At 39.3% G+C, this 22,939-nt stretch overlaps 1 protein-coding gene and 1 non-coding gene across 9 annotated transcripts; both read left to right on the plus strand.

Annotated features, from left to right (window-relative positions):
• Positions 1-1,151: 1,151 nt before the first annotated feature.
• PABIR2 (PABIR family member 2) lies at positions 1,152-22,433 on the plus strand. Of its 8 annotated transcripts, none has more exons than XM_037511910.2 (10): positions 1,152-1,386; positions 3,546-3,624; positions 7,697-7,753; positions 8,041-8,084; positions 8,168-8,222; positions 8,484-8,585; positions 8,874-8,959; positions 9,498-9,562; positions 12,032-12,128; positions 20,696-22,433. In XM_037511910.2, exons 1-10 carry the CDS (start codon positions 1,289-1,291, stop codon positions 20,763-20,765), a joined length of 753 nt encoding a protein of 250 aa, XP_037367807.1. In that variant the 5' UTR covers positions 1,152-1,288; the 3' UTR covers positions 20,766-22,433. The 8 variants fall into 8 exon arrangements, with proteins under 8 accessions (XP_037367807.1, XP_037367808.1, XP_037367803.1 ...); XM_037511911.2 differs by having other exon boundaries at positions 9,501-9,562; XM_037511906.2 differs by having other exon boundaries at positions 19,756-20,732.
• LOC119246849 (small nucleolar RNA U109) lies at positions 15,259-15,398 on the plus strand. Its single transcript, XR_005125600.1, has one exon. It is a non-coding gene; the product is annotated as a small nucleolar RNA U109 (small nucleolar RNA).
• Positions 22,434-22,939: the final 506 nt, after the last annotated feature.

Raw genomic sequence — 22,939 nt, forward strand, 5'->3', positions numbered from 1 at the left:
TAATCTGAAAAAAGAAAGCGGTCCCTCCAGACAAAGACTAACAAAATTGAGGGATTTAAGAAATGAGCAGGGATCACAGAGGTGAGAGCGTCTGCAATGGGGATGAAAAAACGTGGAAACCACAAGTTTCGATCTCTCTTGAATATTGGCCGAAACTCCACGGGAAAGACGAGGCTCCAGTGTTTCCAAACTATTGGTTCTTTTCGAAATTGGGCGCCAGGGTCCCCGGGCCAATGCCATCGAGGCAGGCGCCGGGCCCCCTGGAAACGCTCCTCCCATTTGGAGGAGGTTTGCAGGGCGGGGCCTTCGCGCATGCTCCGTGTCCGAGGGCCCATTGGCGCGGCCGCGGGGCGCGTGCGCAGGACATGCTGGGTGCCCGCACGCGGAAGACCTGGCCCCTTGGAGGCTCCCGCTTCGGAAGCGTGGGAGGAGCAAGAAGTGGCAGGTTGTAGATTTTGGTGTTGGCCCCAAGGGGTTCCCCCGGGCCATCAGCAACTCAAGAGACAAAGCGGAGGCACCTCGGTGGCGACTGAGGGGCTGCACCCCCCACCTGTCCTCGAGGCGGGGAGGGGGGGATCGGGAGGGAGCAGCACCGATCTCAGGGTTGAGGCGTGTCCGGGGCTAGGTCCCGGAGTATGGGCGGCCGGCCCGGGTCCCCGAGCATGGGGAGCTGGAACCGCCGAGGCCACCCGGCCGGCCCTGCCCGACCGCCAGCTCCGCGGTGCTAGAGCTGCCGGAGCAGCCGCGGCGTCTGTAGCCCAGCCCCGCTGGAGGCCGAAAGCTAGGAGCATGAGTTCTGCCGCTGCCTAGTTTTCTCGCCCTCCTTCTCATCTCCCTCAGTCCTCCTCCCTCCTCCTCCTGATACCTCGTCCTTCGTTCCCTCTCCCGTGCTCCTTTCTCCCTTCCACCCTGCCCACCACCTTTCCCTCCGTCTCTTCCTTCCTGTCTTCTGTCCTCCTGCTTTTCCATCTCGCCTTTCCCTCCCTCTTGCTCTTTTCCCACCTCCCACTATTCCTCTTTCCTCCATCCTCTTCCTTTATTCACTCGCCCGCCACCACATCCTCTTCTCTACATCATCGTCCCTTTGCCTTCCTCATCCTCCTTCCCTCCATCTCCTCCTCTCCTGCTTTTCCCCGCCCCCGCCCCCGCCCCCAAGCCTCCGCCCCTTAGCCCCCGCCCCCAGCTGCCAGTCCCCAGCAGCTCAGACCTGCAGTGAGAGTCTTGGGAGTCCATAGCTAAGCACCAGGAGCTGAGCACTGTCCGCTGTGCCTGCCTGCAAGTCTCCGACATGGCTCAGGAGAAAATGGAGCTGGACTTTGAGCCTGACACCTCTGATGGGTGCACCCTGAGGAGAGCCAACAGTGCTCCCCTGATCCATGGGCTCAGGTGAGCAGGAGGCGGGGAGGATGGAGTACTGGGTTCAGGGGCTCCTGGACACACTACACCAGCAGTGTTCCCTAAAGTGAGAGTTGGTGCTCCTTCGGGACTCTCCGAACTGAGGGGGTGGGGAATTCTTTGCTTGACAGTGACTTGGATCCTCAAGTGGAATGAAAGTTTGACCCCAAACTCTGGGCAGTGTGTGTGGGGGGGGGGCGGGGGGATGGGGCCCTCTCTACCCGGGGCTTTGTTGGCCCCACTCTCAAAAGAATACTAGAAGCTTCTGGCTCTTCTAACAGGTTGTTCGGCCTGCCGAATTTACACCACCGAAATGTCAGGCTGAAACCCCTGCAACTAGACTTGCAACTTGACACCTGTTTCTAAGAGCTGCTATTTCCAAGCCTAGTTTAGGAACCCTGGTATTAACCGGTTTACTTTAATCAATCACAATTTAGGTAATAACTTGTAATTAAATGGTGTGTTCCTGTTATATTAAGTGACTTGGAGTTGTCGTAGTATTTTCAGATCCTAAAACTGCCTGAAATGCATTCCAGTGAATAAAAAAAGCAGTGTGGCATGTAACTTAGGTCTGTGGAAACACAGGTTTCAGAAAACAATGGAAAGAATTTTTACCCTTGAATTTTAGTGGTTGGGTCTTATGTTTTCATGTAAATAAGTCACCAGAGTGTCTAGTGATAGTCAAGGTTAGGTTGGCAGATCTCCTAAGTCTATTACATTTGACTTCTTTAGACAATTCATCTTGGGTAGAGAGCCAATTTGCAAGCCCCTGTAGAAATGGAATTAGTCCAGAAAGGGGGGATGGGAGTAGAATTAGCTAAAAACATTAATCAAGCACAGTGAAGGCAAATAAAGATATAATCCTTGTCTATCAACTAATTATAATATCTTTATTTTGGGGGGGATCGATTTACTTTTTTTCCCCTTTATTAAATTTTGAAACAGAATGATGGAGTAATTGCTTTCCTAGTGCTGTCTTCAGCTCTACATTTTATTTTCTCTACTATAGGAATAAACTGGTCTTTTTGAGTTATCTTTTTTTTTTTCAATCTGGTTTGCAAGCAATTTCTAGGGATGAGGGCAAACCTCTTGACCTGTATTTAGACTGTTGTAGAAATAATATACTGTATTTTGAATCACAATTTAAGTAATTGCTTGATAGGTAGCATAATGTGACAGAGAAGAGGTGACGCGACCGGGCCTAGTCCCAATTTTCTCCTGAACTAGCGATGATCATGGTTGGGTCATTTAGCCTGAGTATCTCTGTTTTCTCATTTAAAACTTAGGAGAACTGGACTGGGTGATTTTAGTGGTCCCCTGAAGCTTAATTCAGTTCAATCCTAAAAAGCCTTCTAGATTTCTTATCATGGTCATGGCACTCTGCTAGGCACTGCAGGGTGGTTATGCAGCCATGAACAAACACCTCTAAAGGGGTTCAACACATACACACAATTTGCTTTAGTAAAAGATAGTAGGTGTTTTTTTTTTTTTAAGCAACTCATCTCGTTGCCGTCTTTGGGTTCAAAGGATAGAATGATTGCATTAGGTTTGAGGAATGAAAAGAGGCTTCATGGAGGGCATGGCATTTGAGATGGGTGTTGAAGGAGAGGAAGGATTTTGACAGATGGTGTTGGGAGGGAAGGCATTTGAGGCAGAAGGGGCAACATGAGCAAAACCCAGGTATGTTGATTGAGTTGAACAGTGGGGTTGGAGGATAGTGGTGGGAAGTATGCTGATGGGGCTCATGTGGTAGAACAGGGCTCCCCAGGCCTTCACGAGTCATGGCACACACAGAGAATAGTAATATTTGCACGTCCTCTGGGGTAAACAGATGAGACTGCTCATGTCTGGCAGTAACCGGTTTGGGGTTGTGAGCTGTGACCAGCAGGAGCTGGAGGCAACCAGTCTGGAGCTCCACCCCCTACCTCTCCTAGCTGTCCACCAACCTTAGGGTAAATCAGTATCCCCACCAACCTGTAACCTACAGTACACCACTTGGGAAGCTTAGTGAAGAGGACGGTAAGGAATTCATTCATTGCTTGAAATAAGGACCTATGGAAGATTTCATTGTTGAGTAGAGAATTGGCATTCATATAATTGAAGGATCTCTTCAATGAAAATACATTACTCATTGTATTTTTATTTTTCAGTGACCTTTCACAGATTTTCCAACCTTACACATTTCGAACTCGGAGGAATAGTACAACGGTTATGAGTCGTCACAGCTTGGTAAGTAAAGAAGTGTAAGTATCCCTAACAGTTTGGGTTAGGGAAGGCACTGTCAGCTGAACTTCTTTCTTAAGATTATGTGCTGTACACAGTGTTCACAAAAGGAAACACTGGTTTTACCTATCTTGTTTGCTGCTTCTGCTGAGGCCATTTTCAGCTTTTTGTGCAACAACAACAACAAAAGACCTGGTTAAATGTGTTTCTTGGCTGTGGGACCTTGTATTTTTTAAACTGTTCATTGTTTTTTGTCACTACTTGCATCATGGTGGTGAGGTAAGTCGTGATTAACCTGAATTTTAGATGAGAACAGTGGTCTTTATTTGTCCCAGGATGCAGAAATCACCTAAATGGGAAACACATGCTTACTTCTCACATCATCTGCTGGACAGTGTAGAATGCTTTAAAATGCTTATATTTATATTCTCAGTAGAGTTGCTGATCGTGACTGTTCTATCTAGCCAGAGCTGTCAGAGGTCACCTTATTAGTTGGTTGTGTTGGGAAAAATTATGATGAGGTTTTTATATAGTAGCACTTCACATGTGAAGCTCACTTATCCACTAGCTATAGTGCTCTGGAAGATATCTGAGATGTAAGCAAACAGACCTGTAAATGGCTGAACTGGATTTCCATAGCCTGTGCACAGAGGTCCATCTGTTTATTTATAGGAGAGCCTCTAACCTCTGAATCATCTAAAATTTATGCACCATTATAATAAGCTTCCAACCCAGTAGTGTGTGAGAAGCAGCAAATCAGAAGGGGTACATTTGGGTTCAAAGTATACTAATAACTGCTAGAAAGGAGAAGGGAACATTGAGAAGCAGACAGAGGTATTAAAAAATTAGTCTGTGGCTTTGGATGAACTTGTTAATAGATCCTGAGGGTGTCACTGGCCTAGAACTGTATAATAATTGATGTTCTTCAGGTTACCTGGGTCATTAACCTTTTCTGAAATTACAGTAATACCTACCCTTGTATGGTATTTTCGCATGTTACAAAGTACTTTCACACATTTAATTCTCATAACAACCCCTATGAAGTAGGCAGGGCCAAAGATATTTTTCCCAATTAAAAGAATCAGTAGCTAAGGCTCAACCAATATATGTGACTTTCTCAGAATCACACAATTGGTAAGTGGCAGAGCTGGGGTTACAATAGAGATTGATCTTCCAGTGCCATTCTGTTTGGTATAATCTGTTTAAGAAGGGGGAAAAAAGAAAACTATTTAAAAGAAAGATTTCCAGCTAAAGTGGCTAAAAATACTTAAGGTATTAAGCTATCTGGAGGTTTGATTCATTTCACCTCCTTCCCTGAGGATACTGGAAAATATAACTACTTATTTTTGCTGTATATATGAAAAACATTTCTACTTGTTGAACAGCTGTGCTTCTCCTATCTATAGCATTGATGGCAAGGAAGGGAAAATGAATTTGCCTCTCTACACATCACTTTGTTCTTTTCTACAATGTGAAGATTCTTATCACCTCTGTCTAGGCTCATCTCTCACTGCTCCCTGACAGATACCCTTTGCTCTGGCTCCAGTAAAATGATTTGCTAAAGAGCCCATGGTGATCCATTGCTCTTTGTTGATCCTTATGCTTGTCTTTGTGCCTCCCCCTTTTCCTGTCTAGTTTTCCAGTCCTTCAAAACGCAACTTCATCCTTAGGTCTCCTTTGGGAAACCTTGAACAGCACCTTTGGGTGCTTCCATCACAGTATTGATTGCACCATGTACATTCAATCACAGTATGTTCTGTGCCTCTTCATACACTTGCCTGTGTCCCCTGTTCACCTGCAATAAGTAGGGTGTTGGTGAATGAAATGCAAAGGAGGGGACTGACAAAAGAGTCCTGCCGAGTGGGACCTTTATGGTTTGACAAATGCTTAGTTTCATGGGCCGAATGGAGGACTCACTGAAATGTTATTTCTTGGTGACCAGAGTGTTGCCTTTCTTACCAGTTGGGAATTTAAGAGGAATTGATCACTTGATGGGAAAGAAGCACATCTTTCTGGGCATGTGGGGTTCAGAGTGCTATGGGTCCTATGTTGTTCTCCAAAGAAATTGTCTGATTCTTTTGGGGAGTGCTGTGGGGAACTCTCAGGAGCTTTCTATCTCGTCACCTTTCACTTTGAACAGATGACCCTTCTCCCTTCACAGAGAAGGCAGATGCCTGTCTTGTTGTTTAAACACACATTAGCTTTATTCCTCTTACAGTGTATGTGGCACTTTCTCCTAAGGGTTCCTAAGTTTTCTGACTCTCTTTGCCTGGTCTGTCCTCTCCTCTCTATCTTGTGTCTTCATTTTCATTCTCGCAGCTTCTTTCCTACCTCCTTCTCCCAACTCACACATCTAGAATCTGGAAAACAATCTTTTTTACCCTCAGGTCTCTCCTGCCCTTTTCCCCCTTTCTGTTTCTGAGCTTTTTCAAAGCGCAACCTGCACTCAACTGCTTCTGATTCCTTCTCTGATTTCTTGCCAACTATTCAGCCAGTTTGTAATCTCACTACTTCTATCCCCAACGCCATTTAAAAATGATTCTTGCAAAAGGCACCAGTGCCTACTCAGTTGCCATTGGCAGGGCCTCTTTTCTTATCTCACTTGAGTTGAGCCCTCAGTGACCAGCAACCCTGTGAGTCCTTGTTTTTTTCCCCTCTGGTTTCTGGTACTAGGCTTGGCTTTGCTTCTCCCTGGCCCTCTTTTGGCCTGACTTTCTAGTTCTGTCCAAAAATGACAAGTTGTATATCATGTAGACACAGCGTCTAAATTTCTGGCTTTCTCTACAATCAGCTTCTGGCAATTCTTCCTTTGACTTTCCTGATTATTCTATCGCCTTGGGGGTGTCTTTTGTTCTCTGAGGGACATATCCCTGTTCACTTCCACACTATCCCATTACAGTCTTCCCTGCTTTATTAACTTGCCCGGGAGCTCAGCGTTTTTTAAATGTCCTTATTAAGAGTTCACCAGCAAACATGGATTTACTTACATAATGGAAAAAATACTTTTTAAGAGGGTTTTACTGGTGAAATTTTTCTCTTTTCAAAGCCAGGGAGAGGAAAAAGTGGAAGCGGTTGAATAATGAAGGGATAGCTGCTGAAGTAAAACCATATTTCAGGGGATAACTTGAAATTTTTTTTAATCTGAGTTAGCATTTGCCTAAAATATTTAGAGCTGTTGGTCACCAGTTTATTAACTATATACTTAGTCAGTATTTTAAAAGTTTTAATAGGCTAGGCCCTCTTGTCTCAGGATAAATGTCTTGGTTTTATAGTTCACAAATTCATTTGCATTTCATTAGGGGATAAATAGTAGCTGTTTACATTATGGCTATTGGAACCCTCTAAGATGTGCTAATATGAATTGTTCTTTACATTTTGTGATCAGATGGTGATTATTTTGAAGGAACATAATTTGGCCCCCAAATCATTTCAGCTCTATGTTATTAAAGCATGGTGATCTAAGGGAAAGAAACAGTTATTTAAAAAATACACCTTTCCTTCCACATTGATTTTTCCTAACTTGTAAGGTTTGTGGTGACAGCATTGGTGATCACATTTTAGAGTTAATTTAGATCCTGCAAGCACAACCTCCTTATTGCAGTTTTAAAGTGTTTTTGGTTGACATTGATCATAGACAAAATTTTGTGTGGACTCATTAGCCCATCTTCTGCACTGGGGCATCAATAATAAAAATGAATGAAGTCAGGCTTTTTTCGTTCCCTTTGTATATAGTTCCTTATTTTAGGTAAGTGGGGTAATGGAGGTTTCCAAGGCCTGGAGTCCTTTTTTTTTTTTTTTTTTTTTTTTAACATAAATGTACACAGCTCTGCATTCATTTGGGAAAAGTGTCAAAGTCAGTGCCTGTCTAGCGACAGATGGTGCTTTGAGGTTGGACACCTGGTGTACTTTCCTAAAGACTGAATGTACTGCCTCTAGTGCATTAATGTTCAGTGGTTTAAAGAGCTAAATTTCCAAGAAGAATATGAAAAATAATCCAGGAAGAAATTGTACACCGCTACTGACAGCTGACTGCTGCTTTGTGATTCAGAAAATAGTAAATGTTTACTTTTCTTTCCAGTTGCTGTCATCCTCACCTAATCGTATTCCTAGTAGCAGACTGCATCAAATCAAAAGGGTAAATTTTACTTACTAGCTCAGATTTTACATTTTGATTTGATTTTCATTTTGAAGATTTACATATTAAAAATGAGTCAGATAGCACCTCCAATTAGTTGTTGACAGATTAACATCCTTCTGAGTGTGCAGATAAAATATAGATAAGGCATGAGTGACCATCTTAGAATGTTAGTTCTCCTGTACTGTAATTACATCAAATAGGGCAGAAAAGAGCCTTTTTTATATTATTTGAGACAGAATTGGGTCAGTAAATACCATGTTTTCAGCACATGTCTGTCCTTGCAGGAAGAAGGCATGGATATGGTGAACAGAGAGACTGCACATGAAAGGTCAGTACTTCCCAGGAGCAGGACAGAGCTAATGTAGGTCTTTCTTCTGGACACTAAAGGTCTCTCCTTTTTGTTCATTTCAGGGAAGTGCAAACGGCAATGCAGATAAGCCAGTCGTGGGATGAGAGCTTGAGCCTGGTAAAGTTTCCATATATTTGCTTAGTTTTTATTTTCTAGAAGCCTTTAGATTATTCATTTGCTTCATTAACTTTTTCATATACTTCCATCCATTCTGCTTCCAAATTTTAACTTACTTCTTGAACTCTGCTTTTCCTCCATAATAGTTGGTTGCAACTTTTTAGAGTCTGTACTCTAAAATGTAGCTTTGTTTAAGTGGTCAAGAAGAGCTATGATGTGCTGATTTGTAAATTATGAGGAAATAATACTTTATGTTCACAGAGTGATAGTGATTTTGACAAGCCAGAGAAATTATATTCTCCTAAAAGGATTGACTTCACTCCAGTTTCTCCGGCACCATCACCCACCAGAGGATTTGGAAAGGTAGGTTTCATTGACAAGATGTTAACTCTCTTTCACACACCCAGCTGTTTTCTCTCTCACATACATCAAAGTGTGCAGTTACGTGCAAGTTACTTGCAATTACTGGAAAAGTAATTTCAAGAATCCAATGATTGGAAAGAATTAATGGAAATCTATGATAGCCATTTGAAGACTATGTACATGTAGAAGACATAGACAGCTAAGAATGCTAGGATGTTTGTCATTTTGAGAAGAACCTTTTGAAAACTGGAGCACTTGAATTATTTTATATGCTAATTTTTTTTCTAGCAATGTTTTTCACCGTCCTTACAAATGTTTGTGAGCAGCAGTGGGCTACCACCCAGTCCCGTTCCTAGTCCCAGACGCTTTTCCAGGTAAGCAAACATTTTTAAATGTACTTTAAATGCTAATCCTCACACTTGGCTCTCTGATGCACTTTCCCCCAACATTTTATTATGAAAATATTCAAATAGATAGCAAAACTGAAAGAAGTTCACAGTGAACATCCATGTACCTACCACTTATGTGCTCCCAGCAACATTTTACTAGATTCATGTTTTTGAGACTTGGTTTCAGTTTATATTCAGAAGGAATGAACACACACACAAACACACTCACTCACATGATAATATATCATCTATAAGAGATAAGGAAAAAAATTTTAAGATCATCAGCATTCCAAGTAACTTTTTAATAAGGTTTATCTTTTTTTTTTAAGCTATTGCAGTCATTTTGTCTTACAGAATGATTTTTAAAAATAGCTTCAAATGGTATGCATTTTGGTGACTCAACTTACAACATAGGTGTTTTCCATTTTTCCCTGTCTGACTGTCAGTTTTGTGGATTTACTTGGTAATGTTTATGTGGCAACTTCCAAGTACTTCATGTCGTTCTTATTGTTTATTCTTTAAGCAGGAGGAGTCAGAGTCCAGTCAAGTGCATCCGGCCCAGTGTTCTTGGTCCAATTAAAAGAAAAGGTGGGTGTCACACATCTCATATTAAACCTAATTGAGCTGGAATTGCAAATTAATCTGAATTTCTGCCTGAAAATAGTTCAAGGCATGGCTCCTTTTTTTCTAAAGAAATGTAACTATTATTCCCAATGTGTACTTTACTGATTCTAAATTTTGTAAATGAGTTATTTGATACTGTATATATTTTTTACATTTCATAACTGAATCTTATTCACATATTCATATATTCATATTATAAATATGCATTCAAAAATTTGTGCCTCTCAGTGATCTAAATGGAAAAGAGGTGCAAGTTGATAATGTTACAGAAATCTATGCTTATATTCAATACGTGTGCTGTATGCGCATATGTAGCCGCCATCAAATTACACCTCGGCAAAGAGAGTTGTCTCATATTCAAGTCTCTCTAAGGTTTTTAATATAATGGGGTACTCTTCTAATTACCTTATTCTGAACCACAGAGCACTAAACTAAAATGATCTTTGCTCACTGCTAGTTTTAGATACTTACAGGGGCACCTAATGGTGTCTTAAAAAAAGAGGCAAAGAAATTTAACACAGGTTTAGTCATTATATAGAAGGCTATGACCACACAATTGCAAATGTTAGATGTTATTTTACACAAGAACTTTAACAATAATTTAAAATAAATCAGCAATTCAGTAAACGGCTTCTTTAGGCAGCTCACCTTCGGGGTCCATAACAAATTAACTCTCCTAATGTCGGGTAAATGGATACTTGCAGCTTTGGTGAAAACTTTCTAGTGATAGCATCATGCACTGATTGAAAAGTGCTATGTCTCAGATAACTTCAAATTAAAGGTGATGTGCTCTGGAAAACAGATCCTGATACGGTGACAATATTTGATTTAGTGAATAAATTTTGTTTTTTAAAACAGTAATCTTTTTTCTTAGCAGTGTAAGGAATTATTTACAGTCCTCAGAACCTGCCCAGGAACTACTAGGTGAAAACAATACTTGGAAATTAAAGCTATTAATTATTATTGTTGTTCTTTATTTTAAATTTGCAGGAAGTTGTTAGAAATGACTGTTTAGTTTCAAAGCTATTCCAAAATATACCAGCAGATGGAGGAATTCTTTGCTAAAAAGGCTAATGTCTTTTGCTAATGAGATTTTGAAAGCCCGGCGGCAGCTTTTTAAAGCTGCATATTAAAGCATGGAAAAAAGCAAATAAAAACAACCGTTCCTGAATTTCAGTAATTTTCAGAATATTGCCAGAGGAAAGATAATGTGAATTAATTGATCACAGAGGGGAAAAAGAAGAATGTTGCATTTTTTCTTGCTTGATCTTTTTGCATCATAAAAATCTTACACAGTTATAAGTTCAAAATTACTAATTTCCTACTGGAGTACAGATAGGCTTATGAATTAAATTGTCTTTAACATTCCATTTAAAGCTTACAGAGTTTCAAAACCAAGGTATGTTCATGTTTTAAGTAAAATCGTAGCTTGTTTGGAAAGGAACATTTTCTGTCATGTAGGCTGATTGGTCTTTGCATTCCTGGTGGCAAAATGTTAACTGTTATTCCTATGGGTGCAAAGTTTTTCCATTACCAGTTCTGAGAGCTATAGGATTGAGGTAGCCAATACAATAGTAATTTTGTGAATTGATTAATAATTGATTTCAATTACAGATGTACTTTCAAACATATTTTTAATCTTCATTTCCACTAAGCAGTCTAAAGCAACCTTTGATTTACATACTGTTTTATCAGGCTATGTACTTTTAACCCATTTGACTTCAACTCAGGAAATGTTCTGATATTAAAATATATAAAATCAATAGTTTTTACTAATTTGGGGGCATAAATTATTATTTACTGTGCACTTCAAGTATTTTGGGGATACTTTCTACTGTGGTTAGTCTTGATTCATTTTGCTGATGGAATCAGTATTCTACTCTTCTGTTAAAAACATGACTATCTGTTCAGTGCTACATATAATTAACAAGTGAGAAGGTTGTTTTGTTTTTTAAAGATTTATCTTTGTATGCATACAAGAGCTGGGGTACAGGCCAGAGGCATGATGGGGGGATGGGGTAAGAGGACTCACCAGAGACAGAGTGGGGAACAGAACAGGCAGATTGACCAAAGTACACTGCTGAGGGGAGCAGCGGGCAAATCAGGAGAGGTCTGCTGCACCATGTGGGCTGCTCCCTGGCTGACTGGGAATCGAACTCATGCTGCAGTGGCTGCGGACAGCTTCATAGGTTGTGTCTCAACCCTTGCGCCACCAGGGAGGCCCTTGTTTTGTTTTTTTTAGGGCTGCTGGCATTTTGGTTGTGGTTACAGGGAAGTATCTTTCTTTTACATTACAGCACATAGAAAAACAGCTTTTAAGTAATAGTTTGAAGAAGTGTTCGGAGCTTTGGTTAAACAAAGATCACCCCATTTTAGCACCAAGTGTGTCTCTGTAAAATTGCCTTAAAGTAGCACCATCTCTTTCTGTTTCAGGTGAAATGGAGACAGAGAGCCAGCCCAAGAGGCTCTTCCAAGGCACTACCAATATGCTGTCTCCAGATACTGCGCAATTGTCTGACCTCAGTTCATGGTAAAAAATGAAATAAAGACAAAAGAATGTTATGGTATCATCTATTTTTAAAAGAGCGACACCAAAAGTATATTGTGATCATTTAAAGTAAATTCAACTTTTTTTCTGTGCTCTATAGTGGGGAAGTCTCCATGGAGGTGTAGATAATGTTAAGACACAGGTCATTTGAAAGTCGTGAGCCCTTCTTTTTAGAAGTGTGTTTATCTTTTGGCGACTTCATCGACTTCATCGTCATTCCCAGCACCCATTAGGTCAACTTTTTCAATAGGTGCTATTGGTGTGAGAGAGTGTCAAAAGGCTGGATGGCATGAGAGAGCTTCTAGGTTGCTGTGGATCAAGTACATTGACTGTAGCTGCTCTGCCTGCATTTTATGTTTACATCCTTTTGACTTACTAGAGAATACTGACATCTTCTAAACCATGGCATTTTCTAAATAACATAATCTATTGTTACAAAGCTTTTTTGAAGATTTTGGGACATTCTGCCACAATGCTAAGGTTTCATTTTTTTAGGTAACAATTCCTGATTCTTGTGGCCTAGTCACATATTCTTTTTTTGTTGTTGAAAAAATTGTAATGAATCTGAATTTTTTAAAAGATTTATTTATTTATATATATATATAAGAATTAGGGTACAGGCCAGAGGTGTGGAGGGTGAGAGGTTTCACCAGAGACAGAGTGGGGAACAGAACAGGCAGACTGGCTGAAGCACACTGCTGAGGGGAGCAGTGCGCAAGTCAGGAGAGGTCTGCTGTGCCATGTGGGTCACCTCCCTGCTGGCTGGGGATTGAACTCATGCTGAGGTGGTTGCGGAGAGCTTCATAGGCTGCATCTTAACCCCTTGCACCACCCGGGAGGCCCTGGATTTTGTTTTAAGGTGTATACAACAGCCCACAAGATTGTAACAACCTTCCAAGGGAGCAATAAATATGATTTCACCATTAAAGTAACCACTGATATCTTAATCCCAAGGCTGATATGCAAGCACACGTAGTCACATACATTTTCTTTTAGTCATACACATCCTAGTTTAGGTGTCTAATTTGAGGCCTTTTGATGTTTTTGTGCTGAAGTTAGCTTCTTTTTCTGTACCTGAAGTTGAGCACTTGGACATACATATTGGAGGGAAGGGGAAGGAATAATAACAGTGGCCAGGTAATGTTTTGACATCTTGCAGTACATATTTCTAATGAACTCACTAAGCACCCATATCATGCCTTTCCAAACTTTTTGTTCCCTAAATGTTATGACTGAGGGTCTTTTTAAAGAGCCCACGAGGACATTCACTTTAAAAATAAAAGTGTCGGGCCTCCCCAGTGGCACAGCGGGTTGAGCACAGCGCTGTGAGGCTGTCCGCAGCCTCTGCAGCTTGTGTTCGATTCCCAGCTGGCAAGGGGGATTCCCACATGGCATTGCAGACCTCGCCTGTCATACTCGCTGCTCTCCTTAGCAGTATATTTCGGTTGTCTACCTGTTCTGCTCCCTGCTCTGTCTCTGGTGAATCCTCTCACCCTCCCGCACCTCTGGCCTGTACCCCAGCTCTTGTATAAAAATAAATAAATCTTTAAAAAAAATAAAAGTGTGATGCCCTCTAAATGGAAGTATAAGCCACTTATCGGGTATACAGATTGATGGTTCCTTCTTCCCAAGTCACTTATTCATTGTTTTGTGTAAGAGAATTTGTACTTCTAGTTGACAAAGAAGTCACAGGATATTCTAGTTTATTAAACTCGTTGATCTGTTCTAACCTTGGAACAGATGCCTTTTACATTGTTCTAGCTATTTTCAGCCCCACAGTCTCCCTTCTCTTTCATCTCTGCCTATCCTTGGTAACTTGCTGTGCTAATTTTGGTACAGAGTGCCTTTCCAGGAACGTAGATGATTGCAAAAAGAAAACTAGTGGATGAAACTCAATACTTAGTGGAAACTGCATATCACTTTTATGGTAAAGTGTGTTTTAATATAGGCACATGCCATTATAAATAGATTTGCTTACCCAGTTACTATCCAAGTAACCAAGTTAGGTAAAGGATGTGAAAGAATTTTGCCAAGTTAAAATCATGCAGAGTTTAACAGAAATAATTGCTTTAGGCTAACTATGTAGGGTGCCATAAAAGAGGTTTATAGAAATGAGTAAGAAAGGAAAAAAGAAGGGGAGGTATTTAACCCAGGGTCGTCTCCCCTTGTTCGGATGTCTGTGAAGGACCTTTCTGATCCACATACACAGCGGGTGTTGCCTCACACTAGAGAAATTTGCTTTGTTCATGGCCATGCATAAAATGCTAACTAGCCAACATATGGCTCACGTAATACATTAGAAATAATAAGTTTATTACTCAAAATTCACACAATCAGGTGGCAAGGATATTTAAGAGATTAAACCTTCCCAAGATGTTTTTAGTTAGTTTATAGCACCTGGACTTTTGACGCTATTAAAAACTTAATTTCTACCTGATATACTAATATTGCTGACATTTACATCTACAACTAGAGATTTTAAATATGAGTTATCCCTGATATGTAAAAATTGGATCCTGCTTTTGCAGAAACTTTTTTCCCCATGTCTTTAATGCAGTTTCATAGATTAAACATCCATATTCTTAGCTATAGGGACAGAGACAGGAACTTTGCTATTCTTTTGCCAAGGATAACCAATCTATTTGATAACTAAGGAAATAATTTCTATTGTACATTTTTTAGGAGCATAAAAAGTATCAGATCATTAGTAGATATTTCATCATTTGTATTGTTATAGTTCCCTGCCTCAGCCCACAAAGAAAACATGGGTTTTAACTTTGAGCTTTTGATACTCGATTATAACCTTTAAAATCTGGCATCTTGGGGGAGGGGAAAAAAGGGGGAAAAAAATAAAATCTGGCATCTTTAAAGTATAAGTGAAAACATGAAGTTTGAGTCCAGTGTGCCAGCTGCTGCCTAAAGAAATAGCAGGCATAGTCTTTATGTCATATTTTTTACTGAATGAAAATTCTGAAATCTTGATCATCTAAATCTGGGAACTACTGTCAGCCACAAGGCAGGATTGATGTCACTCTGCATTTAGTCTTTGGGACTATCAAGAGTTTGATCAGAGCTTGGAAGGACACCTTTGCATGGGCCTTTGTAAATCTTCTTGCATGTGGGGAACTCTTATTCTGCCCTTTATTCTTTGGGGACTAAGACTATCCGTGGGGTGCTATACAAAATAAAGGCATTTTCAGGGCTGCTAGGTATGCAGTGAAGATTAAATGATAGTCTATTTCTCCTACAAAAAAACAGTTTCTCATGAAATTTCTTGCCCCTGTGCATCAGCAGTAACATGAATGCTAATTTAACCTTTATGGCTTTATTTTGTAACATTTTTCATTAGTTTATTATAGTGACTTTTTAATATTTTAATGTTTCATGTGTCATGGCAAGAAGTTTCATCATGGATCTATGACATACAAAGAGTAAGTTTTAATTATGATTTATGTACTAATAGAAATATCTCCATCTACTTTGACGATGTTTATGTGGGCAGCTTCCACATTTATACTGACACCTTTAAACTCCTATTCCCAAAGCAACCATGGAAAGGATCATATTTTAAATATACAATCTTAAAAACTTTTTTTAAAGATTTATTTATGCATACAAGAAGTGAGGTATAAGCCAGAGGTACAGGGAGTGAGAGGATTCACCAGAGACAGAGTGGGGAGCAGAACAGGCGTATCTACTAAAATACACTGCTGAGGGGAGCAGCGGGCGAGTCAGGAGAGGTCTGCTGCGCCATGTGGGTTGCTCCCTGGCTGGCTGGGGATCAAACTCGTGCTGCAGTGGCTGGCGATAGCTTGATAGTGCTGTCTTTAACTGCTGTGCCACCAGGGAGGCCCACAATCTCAAGAACTTAAAGGTTATATGGAAAGATAAGACTAGTCCTTCCTAAGGCAACATAATAGAGACCAGAGAACATACATGATGGACCAATTGAACCACATCAAGAGAAGTCCCATAGTCTTAGTTTATACCAAAATCTGTGCTGGGGTTGATAGGCCTGTAGCTAATTTCTAGTGCTTCTCTACTGCCCATTCATCTGGTAGAACCTACTTTAGTGAATGGACAGGGAACAAAGTGGCTTAGCACTTGGGTGATAGCACAAGTCACAGTGGACATTCTAGTTTTGTTACTACTTTATCATTTGAATGTTTTAATGATTCTCATACTTTCACCCATAGTTTTTATAGACACAGTTGTAAATATTTTTGGTTGTATGGCTCAAATATGACCTCAATATATGTATTTTTTCACTGACTGGAATAAATGAGTTCACTTTTGTTTCATGTACTCCTGTGTCCTATCTGAATTGTCTAGGTTCTTTGCTTTTCTGCCATTGTCTGGCTTTTAGTCATTAGTATAGGGCTCATTAGCTTCTCCATTGGAGCTTAAACTAGGAAAGAAAGAAGAAGGAAACTCAAATTGAACCAAACTTTGTTGCTTTTAGAAGCCCTGGTAAAAGGTTTACTAGCAGACACTGGAAATCACTTTCGTGTAGTGATTTCTTTGTGGATTAAAAAGTGAAATGCCTCTTACTTTATGCAGATAGACGAACAGTGAGTAATTTGTGACATGTAGCCTCTGCTTCCATGACTGTGTGTGGTAGTGCCAGATTAATTACAACAGAAACTAGATTTTATTTTAGAGAAAATATCTGGGTAAAGGTTTACCAAATTCTGAGTTTAAGTTGTCCTGAAGACTAAACGTAGATATACTATCTTTCTGTTAATGAACAAAATTATATACCTATGTATTTAATCATAGAGACGAAGTTCTTGACAAAATATATTCTTGAAAAAAATACAGTAACTGAAATGTTCAGATTTATGCATTTTTCTTGGCAACATCCCCGTCAGTGTATTTCTCTTAAGGTAATCCACAGTGTTAGAAGACAGATTTCATTGTGTAAGTCATGTTCTGTGTTTTTTTTTTTTTTAATGAATACAGGATTCACCTAAGCAAACAGATCTTAATACAAATGGAATCTTTTAACCCAAGACTAACCATAAGTCTGGTGGCTGGAATAAGAAAGTCTTTATTTATATTCAGATTATCTGCTTGGTGGCCAAATTTTCATCTTAAGTCTCTTTCTTCTTGCCAAATAGCATAGACCGTGTCCTTCGGCTGCCCAGTTTTAGGAAAGTAAATTCATTTTAATATTAGTCTAGGCAAAATGCTGCAGGAGGAAAAATCACATATGTTCCAAAGGTAAATATAAAGCTCTTTTGATTTTCCAATGTCTTAGATTATCTGTGCAACTTTCTTTCATTAGTTTGAATAATTCATATTTTTGACCCATTTTTGCCATTGGGCTGAAAAAATATCAGAGCCAGCTAAATTTTCCAAACTTCTTACTTAAAATTGGTGTTATTAATGATGCATTTGACAGCAGTGAGCATAGAGTAGTAGTGGTGTGGAATATACTGTTCCCATTTTTCTTTTTAGTTCTACAAAGCTGATTTGTATTCTGTTGCTACCTAAAAACCATCCACAGGCATTAGAAGGAGTTGGCAATTTGAAGAATAAAAGAAGAGAAGAAGGGAAGAAATTGCATATATTTCACTGAGGGTAGTATAGGGCCCAGAGACTTCCAAGTGTACCATAGCTTGCTTAATATAGAAATGCATTAACTTGGAAACTCCTAAAAGTGATAGTATTAAAGACTCAAAATATTTAGCCTCAGAGCATGTCAGACCAGGATGGACTTTTACGAAAGAGTTGGTGCACAAACTTAAACTAGTACCCATATTTCCTAATTCCTTTTCCAATTCCATGCTTAAGTTTCCTTTTCAAAATTAAAAAGTATGTGTAAATCTTAAAACTGCCTGGCTACCTCTCCAGTTTTGTTTCTCTTTGCATTTTCCTTTCTGTACTACAGCCACACTAGTCTACTTTTGGCTCTTAGAACTACTTTTTCTTCCTCCCAAATCTTACTTAATGCTACTCATCTTTCAGATGAGAGCTCCAACATCACTCTGGGAAGCTTAGTTCCTCCAAATTATTATAGATTAGGTTACCCATGTTGTATATTCTCAGAGCTTCTTTTATCTTTCCTTTATTGCTTGATCATAAATTGTAATTATATATATTTTAGCACCATTACTTCAATATCTTGTCTTCTGCACTGTACTGTAAATTTAATGAGAGCAGGGACCATATCTGTCTCATACACCATTGCATCTCTAAATATCTAGCCTACTTCTGGTACTTAGCAGGTACTCAAAAAATACTGTATTAAATGAATGTGTGAATTTGGCCTGATATAGACACATAGAGCTTATATGTTGACTTGATGGGAATCAAAACCAAAAAGGCAGCTGGGTGCCAGATTATGAAGGCTCTTCATTGTGAATACAGAACTCTGAAGCCAGATAGATGAGGTGGGCCGGAGTGGCTGTTGGGAACTGTGAGAGCCTGGGCTGGCTGGGTCAGGTATCCCTGGGTTGGGTTATAGAGGCTTTTCGTGGGATTATGCTCAGTGAAATAAGTCAGAAAGAAAAAGAAAAATATCAGATGGTTTCATTTATAGGAAGAACATAGGGAAACCATATAAGGGATCAGGGGGAAGAAAGACGAAACTAGCAGGCAAACAATAAATTGGAGACATTCATCAGGGGAGGAGGAGGGAGAGGGATCAAAATAGGAGGGAAGAGCACAAGAGCCCCCATGGTGATGGCACACGTGTGTCTTGGTGGTGGGAATTTTATGGAGACAACATCTGAGAGGAGAAATGAAACATTGTAGAAAAATGAACAACAATGTAAAACTATATAAATAAACACATTTTTTAAATAATAGAGGCTCTTTATGCTCAGATTAAAAGTTTCAGTGGGAGGATAGGAGTAGAAGCCAGCTGTCTGGATTAGAGACAATGGACTCTGAGGTACTGGTTCTGTGGATATAGAACATTCCTTTTAGAAATTTAACTGGATGGTAACTGAAGGACTCAGAGAAAAAGGAGTATTTTGCAGATAGTAAGGAGACTTTGGGGTTTGGAAAGAGGAAAGAAAATAATGTAAGAAATTCATAAAATGAAAAGAATATCAAAGGCAAATAAGGAGGGGGAAAATGTGTTTGATTTGTACACCTCTTGGGAGTGGGAAGTCATTAAAATTTAGGGCAGTTGAAAGTCTTTGTTCTGGAATACAGGAACCATGAAGTAGTACACTTCTAGAATGCTTCAGACAGCCTGCAGTACCTCCATGAGTAGCCATTACTCTTACTCTAAGGCTGATGGGAAGGTAAGAAGATAAATATAAAAATAGAAATCGCTTGAGCTGAAGATCAGGGAACTCAGTCCCAAAAACCAAGTCCTGTCACGAGGAATACTTGCTGTATATTGGACCTTCTGGTGCCTCCAGGGGAGCACTCAAATGATACAGGATCTTAAGTGTCTTTGGATTTCTGTGACTTTGTCCTTTTGCAGGTATCTGAATATAGTACATTATGTGGTACATTGCTGTTGCTTTTATGCTTTTTATTATTTACAAATAGCTTACTGATTTGTGATTCTTGGAACTGTGTTGTTGCATGTTATGTTTACCTTTACCCTGATAGATGCATCTGCTTATAATTCTTTTTGCTTTGTCCTCAGTTCAGATATTTTGGATGGCAGTAGTAGCAGCAGTGACTTATCCTCAGACTCACTGGCTAAAGGCAGCACAACCGCAGAGTCTCCAGTAGCATGCGCCAATTCATGCTCTCCGTACATCTTGATGGATGATCTCTCACCCAAGTGACTTACCATTTCTGATTCAGCATTTTAACTGCTGTTTCCTACATAAAACATTCATAAAACAGAAACATAAAATGCAGAGAACTTTGATCCATAATGAGGATTAAAGTGTGATAGATTTAAACCATTTTGATGCTGTTATTCTTGGCATCTCAAAAGTTCCATTTTGTGAGTGTAGTGACCTTACTGTCTTTTTGCTGATCTCATTGGATCTAGCAACTAAATCTCAAATACTCATTTTTTTAAGCACTTATAGCATATATATATATGTATTTTATTTTCTCAGTGCCTCAAAGAGCACCTATTTTGAGTCTATACATTTAAGAAAAGCACTGGTGTGTATTTTTGCTAATGGTTCTTTTTCCCAGCAGTGATGAGACAGCTCAAGTTGATCAGAAATTCTCTTGCTTGAGAGATTTTTCTGTTCTCTGTTAACTACATAGTTTCAGCTCTCTTTATTTCACAATAATAACTGAATTGCTTTTGACTATATTAAATTTTTATTTTTCTGCATCAGCTTAAAGTACATTATTTTGTTTCCCTTTCCTGTTTGAGCTGCTTACTTGCCATTTCTCACAGAGGGGAAGAAACATGTTGTTGCTTTCATTACTGTCCATATCGCTTCTTTGCTGTCAGAGTGTATGAAGTGAGGGTTGATTTTATGTTGAGAATGGAAATGGACTTACAAGCTGCCTGGATGAGTCACCACAGGTTCTTATGACTTAGCTACACCCGTTGATCTTTTTCTCTCCAAACCTGTTGTCCTGAGGAATATATAAAATATTGTTAATGTTTCTAGGTGGTGTTATCAAGGAGAAGAAATTCCTGCCTTGACCAGATGTGTGGAGCATCTACAAATGAATGAATAATGTTATTTACACACAGACCACTGTGTAGAAAAGCATACATGGAGCTTGACAGCTTGTACCGGGTGGTATTATGAGGCCTAAGGTGCCTTGGGGTACAGTGTTGTGCTGTAAAGGTGGGGTAGAAAAGTGGGCTTTATGTGTCTAATCGCCACATACTGTTTCAATTGCTGCTTTTTCTCATTACTTTTTTGTCATTGGATTCGTTTGTTTGTCGTGTGGTGAGTGGTGCTGCTGACTGTGTTTTGGATATTGTATTGTCACCAGGGTCAGAATCCAGTTCTTGTTGTAGCTGCCTCATAGTAAAGGCAGTTTAATACCTATAAGGAAGCTTATAGAAGCTGAAAAAGTCAATGTTATTGTGCATACTGCTTTTAAGAAGCTGTTTGAGCTGTGAACAGTGTACATGATAATGAGTCTGAGGTATCAAAAGTTAATTTAATTTGGAAGGAAAAAATCCTGATGAAGCTATTTAAGAAACCCGAGTGTAACCTATTGTTGTGTTATTTATTATTTAAAACTGTAAAAATATCTGTTGTGATGGATTTCTTTTAATGTTCTGACATTGTGGTTTGATTGTCTGTATTTAGTATGCAAATTTACCTGCTAGGATCATAATATTCCACTTTAAAATGAATGTAAGAAATGAAAACTACTGCATTTGTGTCTTTTGAAGGCAGAGATCCTTGAATTGTACTTTGAAGGTCTTCACAGGCTGATAGTGCTTACCACTTGAAGGGAAACCTATTCTCTTTGAATTATAAGAGAGTATCACTGAGTTTGCAGTAAGTAGTTCTCTTACAGCCTCAGATGTATGGTTTATTTTCAATTCTGATAATGACCATTAACAGTTTCAATTGTAGTATTGTTTTCACCTGTGCAAAGCCCCTACTCCTTCAATCCTAACATCAATGTATATATTATGAAGATTGTTCCCTCAAAAGCCATTTTAAAGGAAAATTGCTCTGATGGTATTCCGTGTATGTATGTATTGTTTGTGAAAGAATCATGTTAAGACGTTTCTACCTATATAATACCAAGAGGTCGTTCATCTTACAGGATCTGTATCCACCTTCACACTACTGTCCTCTTTGCCTTAAAGGGACACTTTTGGCCATCATTTTTGGCTCTGATTTAGGATTTAGAAATAACCTTTGGGATGTGATATTTAAATTTACTTTTGAAATTCAGTGTTGAGGTAGAATTGGTCAGGAAAATGAAATTGTTCCAGTGGTAGGAGAACTAGGAGGCAAGATGATTCACTTTATTGCTTAAACCAAGGTTCGTTTCTATTGTTTTAATTGACAAGAAAGTTAAGTTTGTGCAGGGATTATTTTGAAATAAATAGAAGAGATGCTAACGTTCAGATGAACTTTGTTGACAGTACCCCTTTATTTTTATATAAAGTCTAATATTTGCAAAGTGGTCATTGTTATAAAATACAATTCTCTCTTCCTATTCTAATATTATATCATATTTCAGGCTTCTATTTGAAAATAAGTACAAGAGATGATATGATAATCCTATAGATGCTCTTTCTGCTTGATTGACTTATATAATCACTGTGTTTCATGATAACTGCTTTTGGAATAATAGGAAGTTTTGTGAAATGCTGACCTGTGTATATTGTAGAATGCAAATTTAATAAAGTGTGTACACATGCATAAAATTCTATAAAATTCTTTGAAGTCTCTCTTTTATTCTTGCTAATAATTATTTTCGGCCTCCGTACCCCAATATTGCATTCCCTGTGTTTAATTGCAATCAAGTTTTGTGTAAAAGAATATCTGGAACACAGAGAAGAGTTGCAGGAAGTTTGGGCTCTGTCCCCAAAACAAAGAGAAACTTGTCTATATCATTGTCAAATTTTCAAGAGCATTTTGCAGAATTTGGCAACTTAGAAGGTTCTGCCAAGGCCACATATAGTTCTTGTTTCAATTCATTTTATCTTGTTCTATTTTTCATGCAGTCATAAGATTCTAAATTGCTTTTAGAACAAGGTGGGGGTAGACAGGCAAAAAAAACGCATGACTGAGATCACAACCACTGAATGTTGTTCAGTATTTTAAGAAATATGAACTATTTCACACAGAAAACTTGCAAGAAGAGCCCAAAGAATCACTGTATATCCTTTAACCAGCTTCCCTGATGGTTAACAGTTAATCACCTTTGCTTGA

Source organism: Talpa occidentalis, unplaced genomic scaffold, assembly GCF_014898055.3.
Source record: "Talpa occidentalis isolate TD23 unplaced genomic scaffold, MPIMG_talOcc4v2.1 talOcc4.15, whole genome shotgun sequence".
NCBI lineage: Eukaryota > Metazoa > Chordata > Mammalia > Eulipotyphla > Talpidae > Talpa > Talpa occidentalis.

Coding starts and splice junctions, on each gene's coding strand:
- PABIR2 (XM_037511906.2), top strand. CDS start 1,289: ATGGCTCAGGAGAAAATGGAGCTGGACTTTGAGCCTGACACCTCTGAT. Junction 8,085..8,167: donor AGAGAGACTGCACATGAAAG/GTCAGTACTTCC, acceptor TGTTCATTTCAG/GGAAGTGCAAACGGCAATGC. Junction 12,129..19,755: donor TTGTCTGACCTCAGTTCATG/GTAAAAAATGAA, acceptor CTTTGTCCTCAG/TTCAGATATTTTGGATGGCA.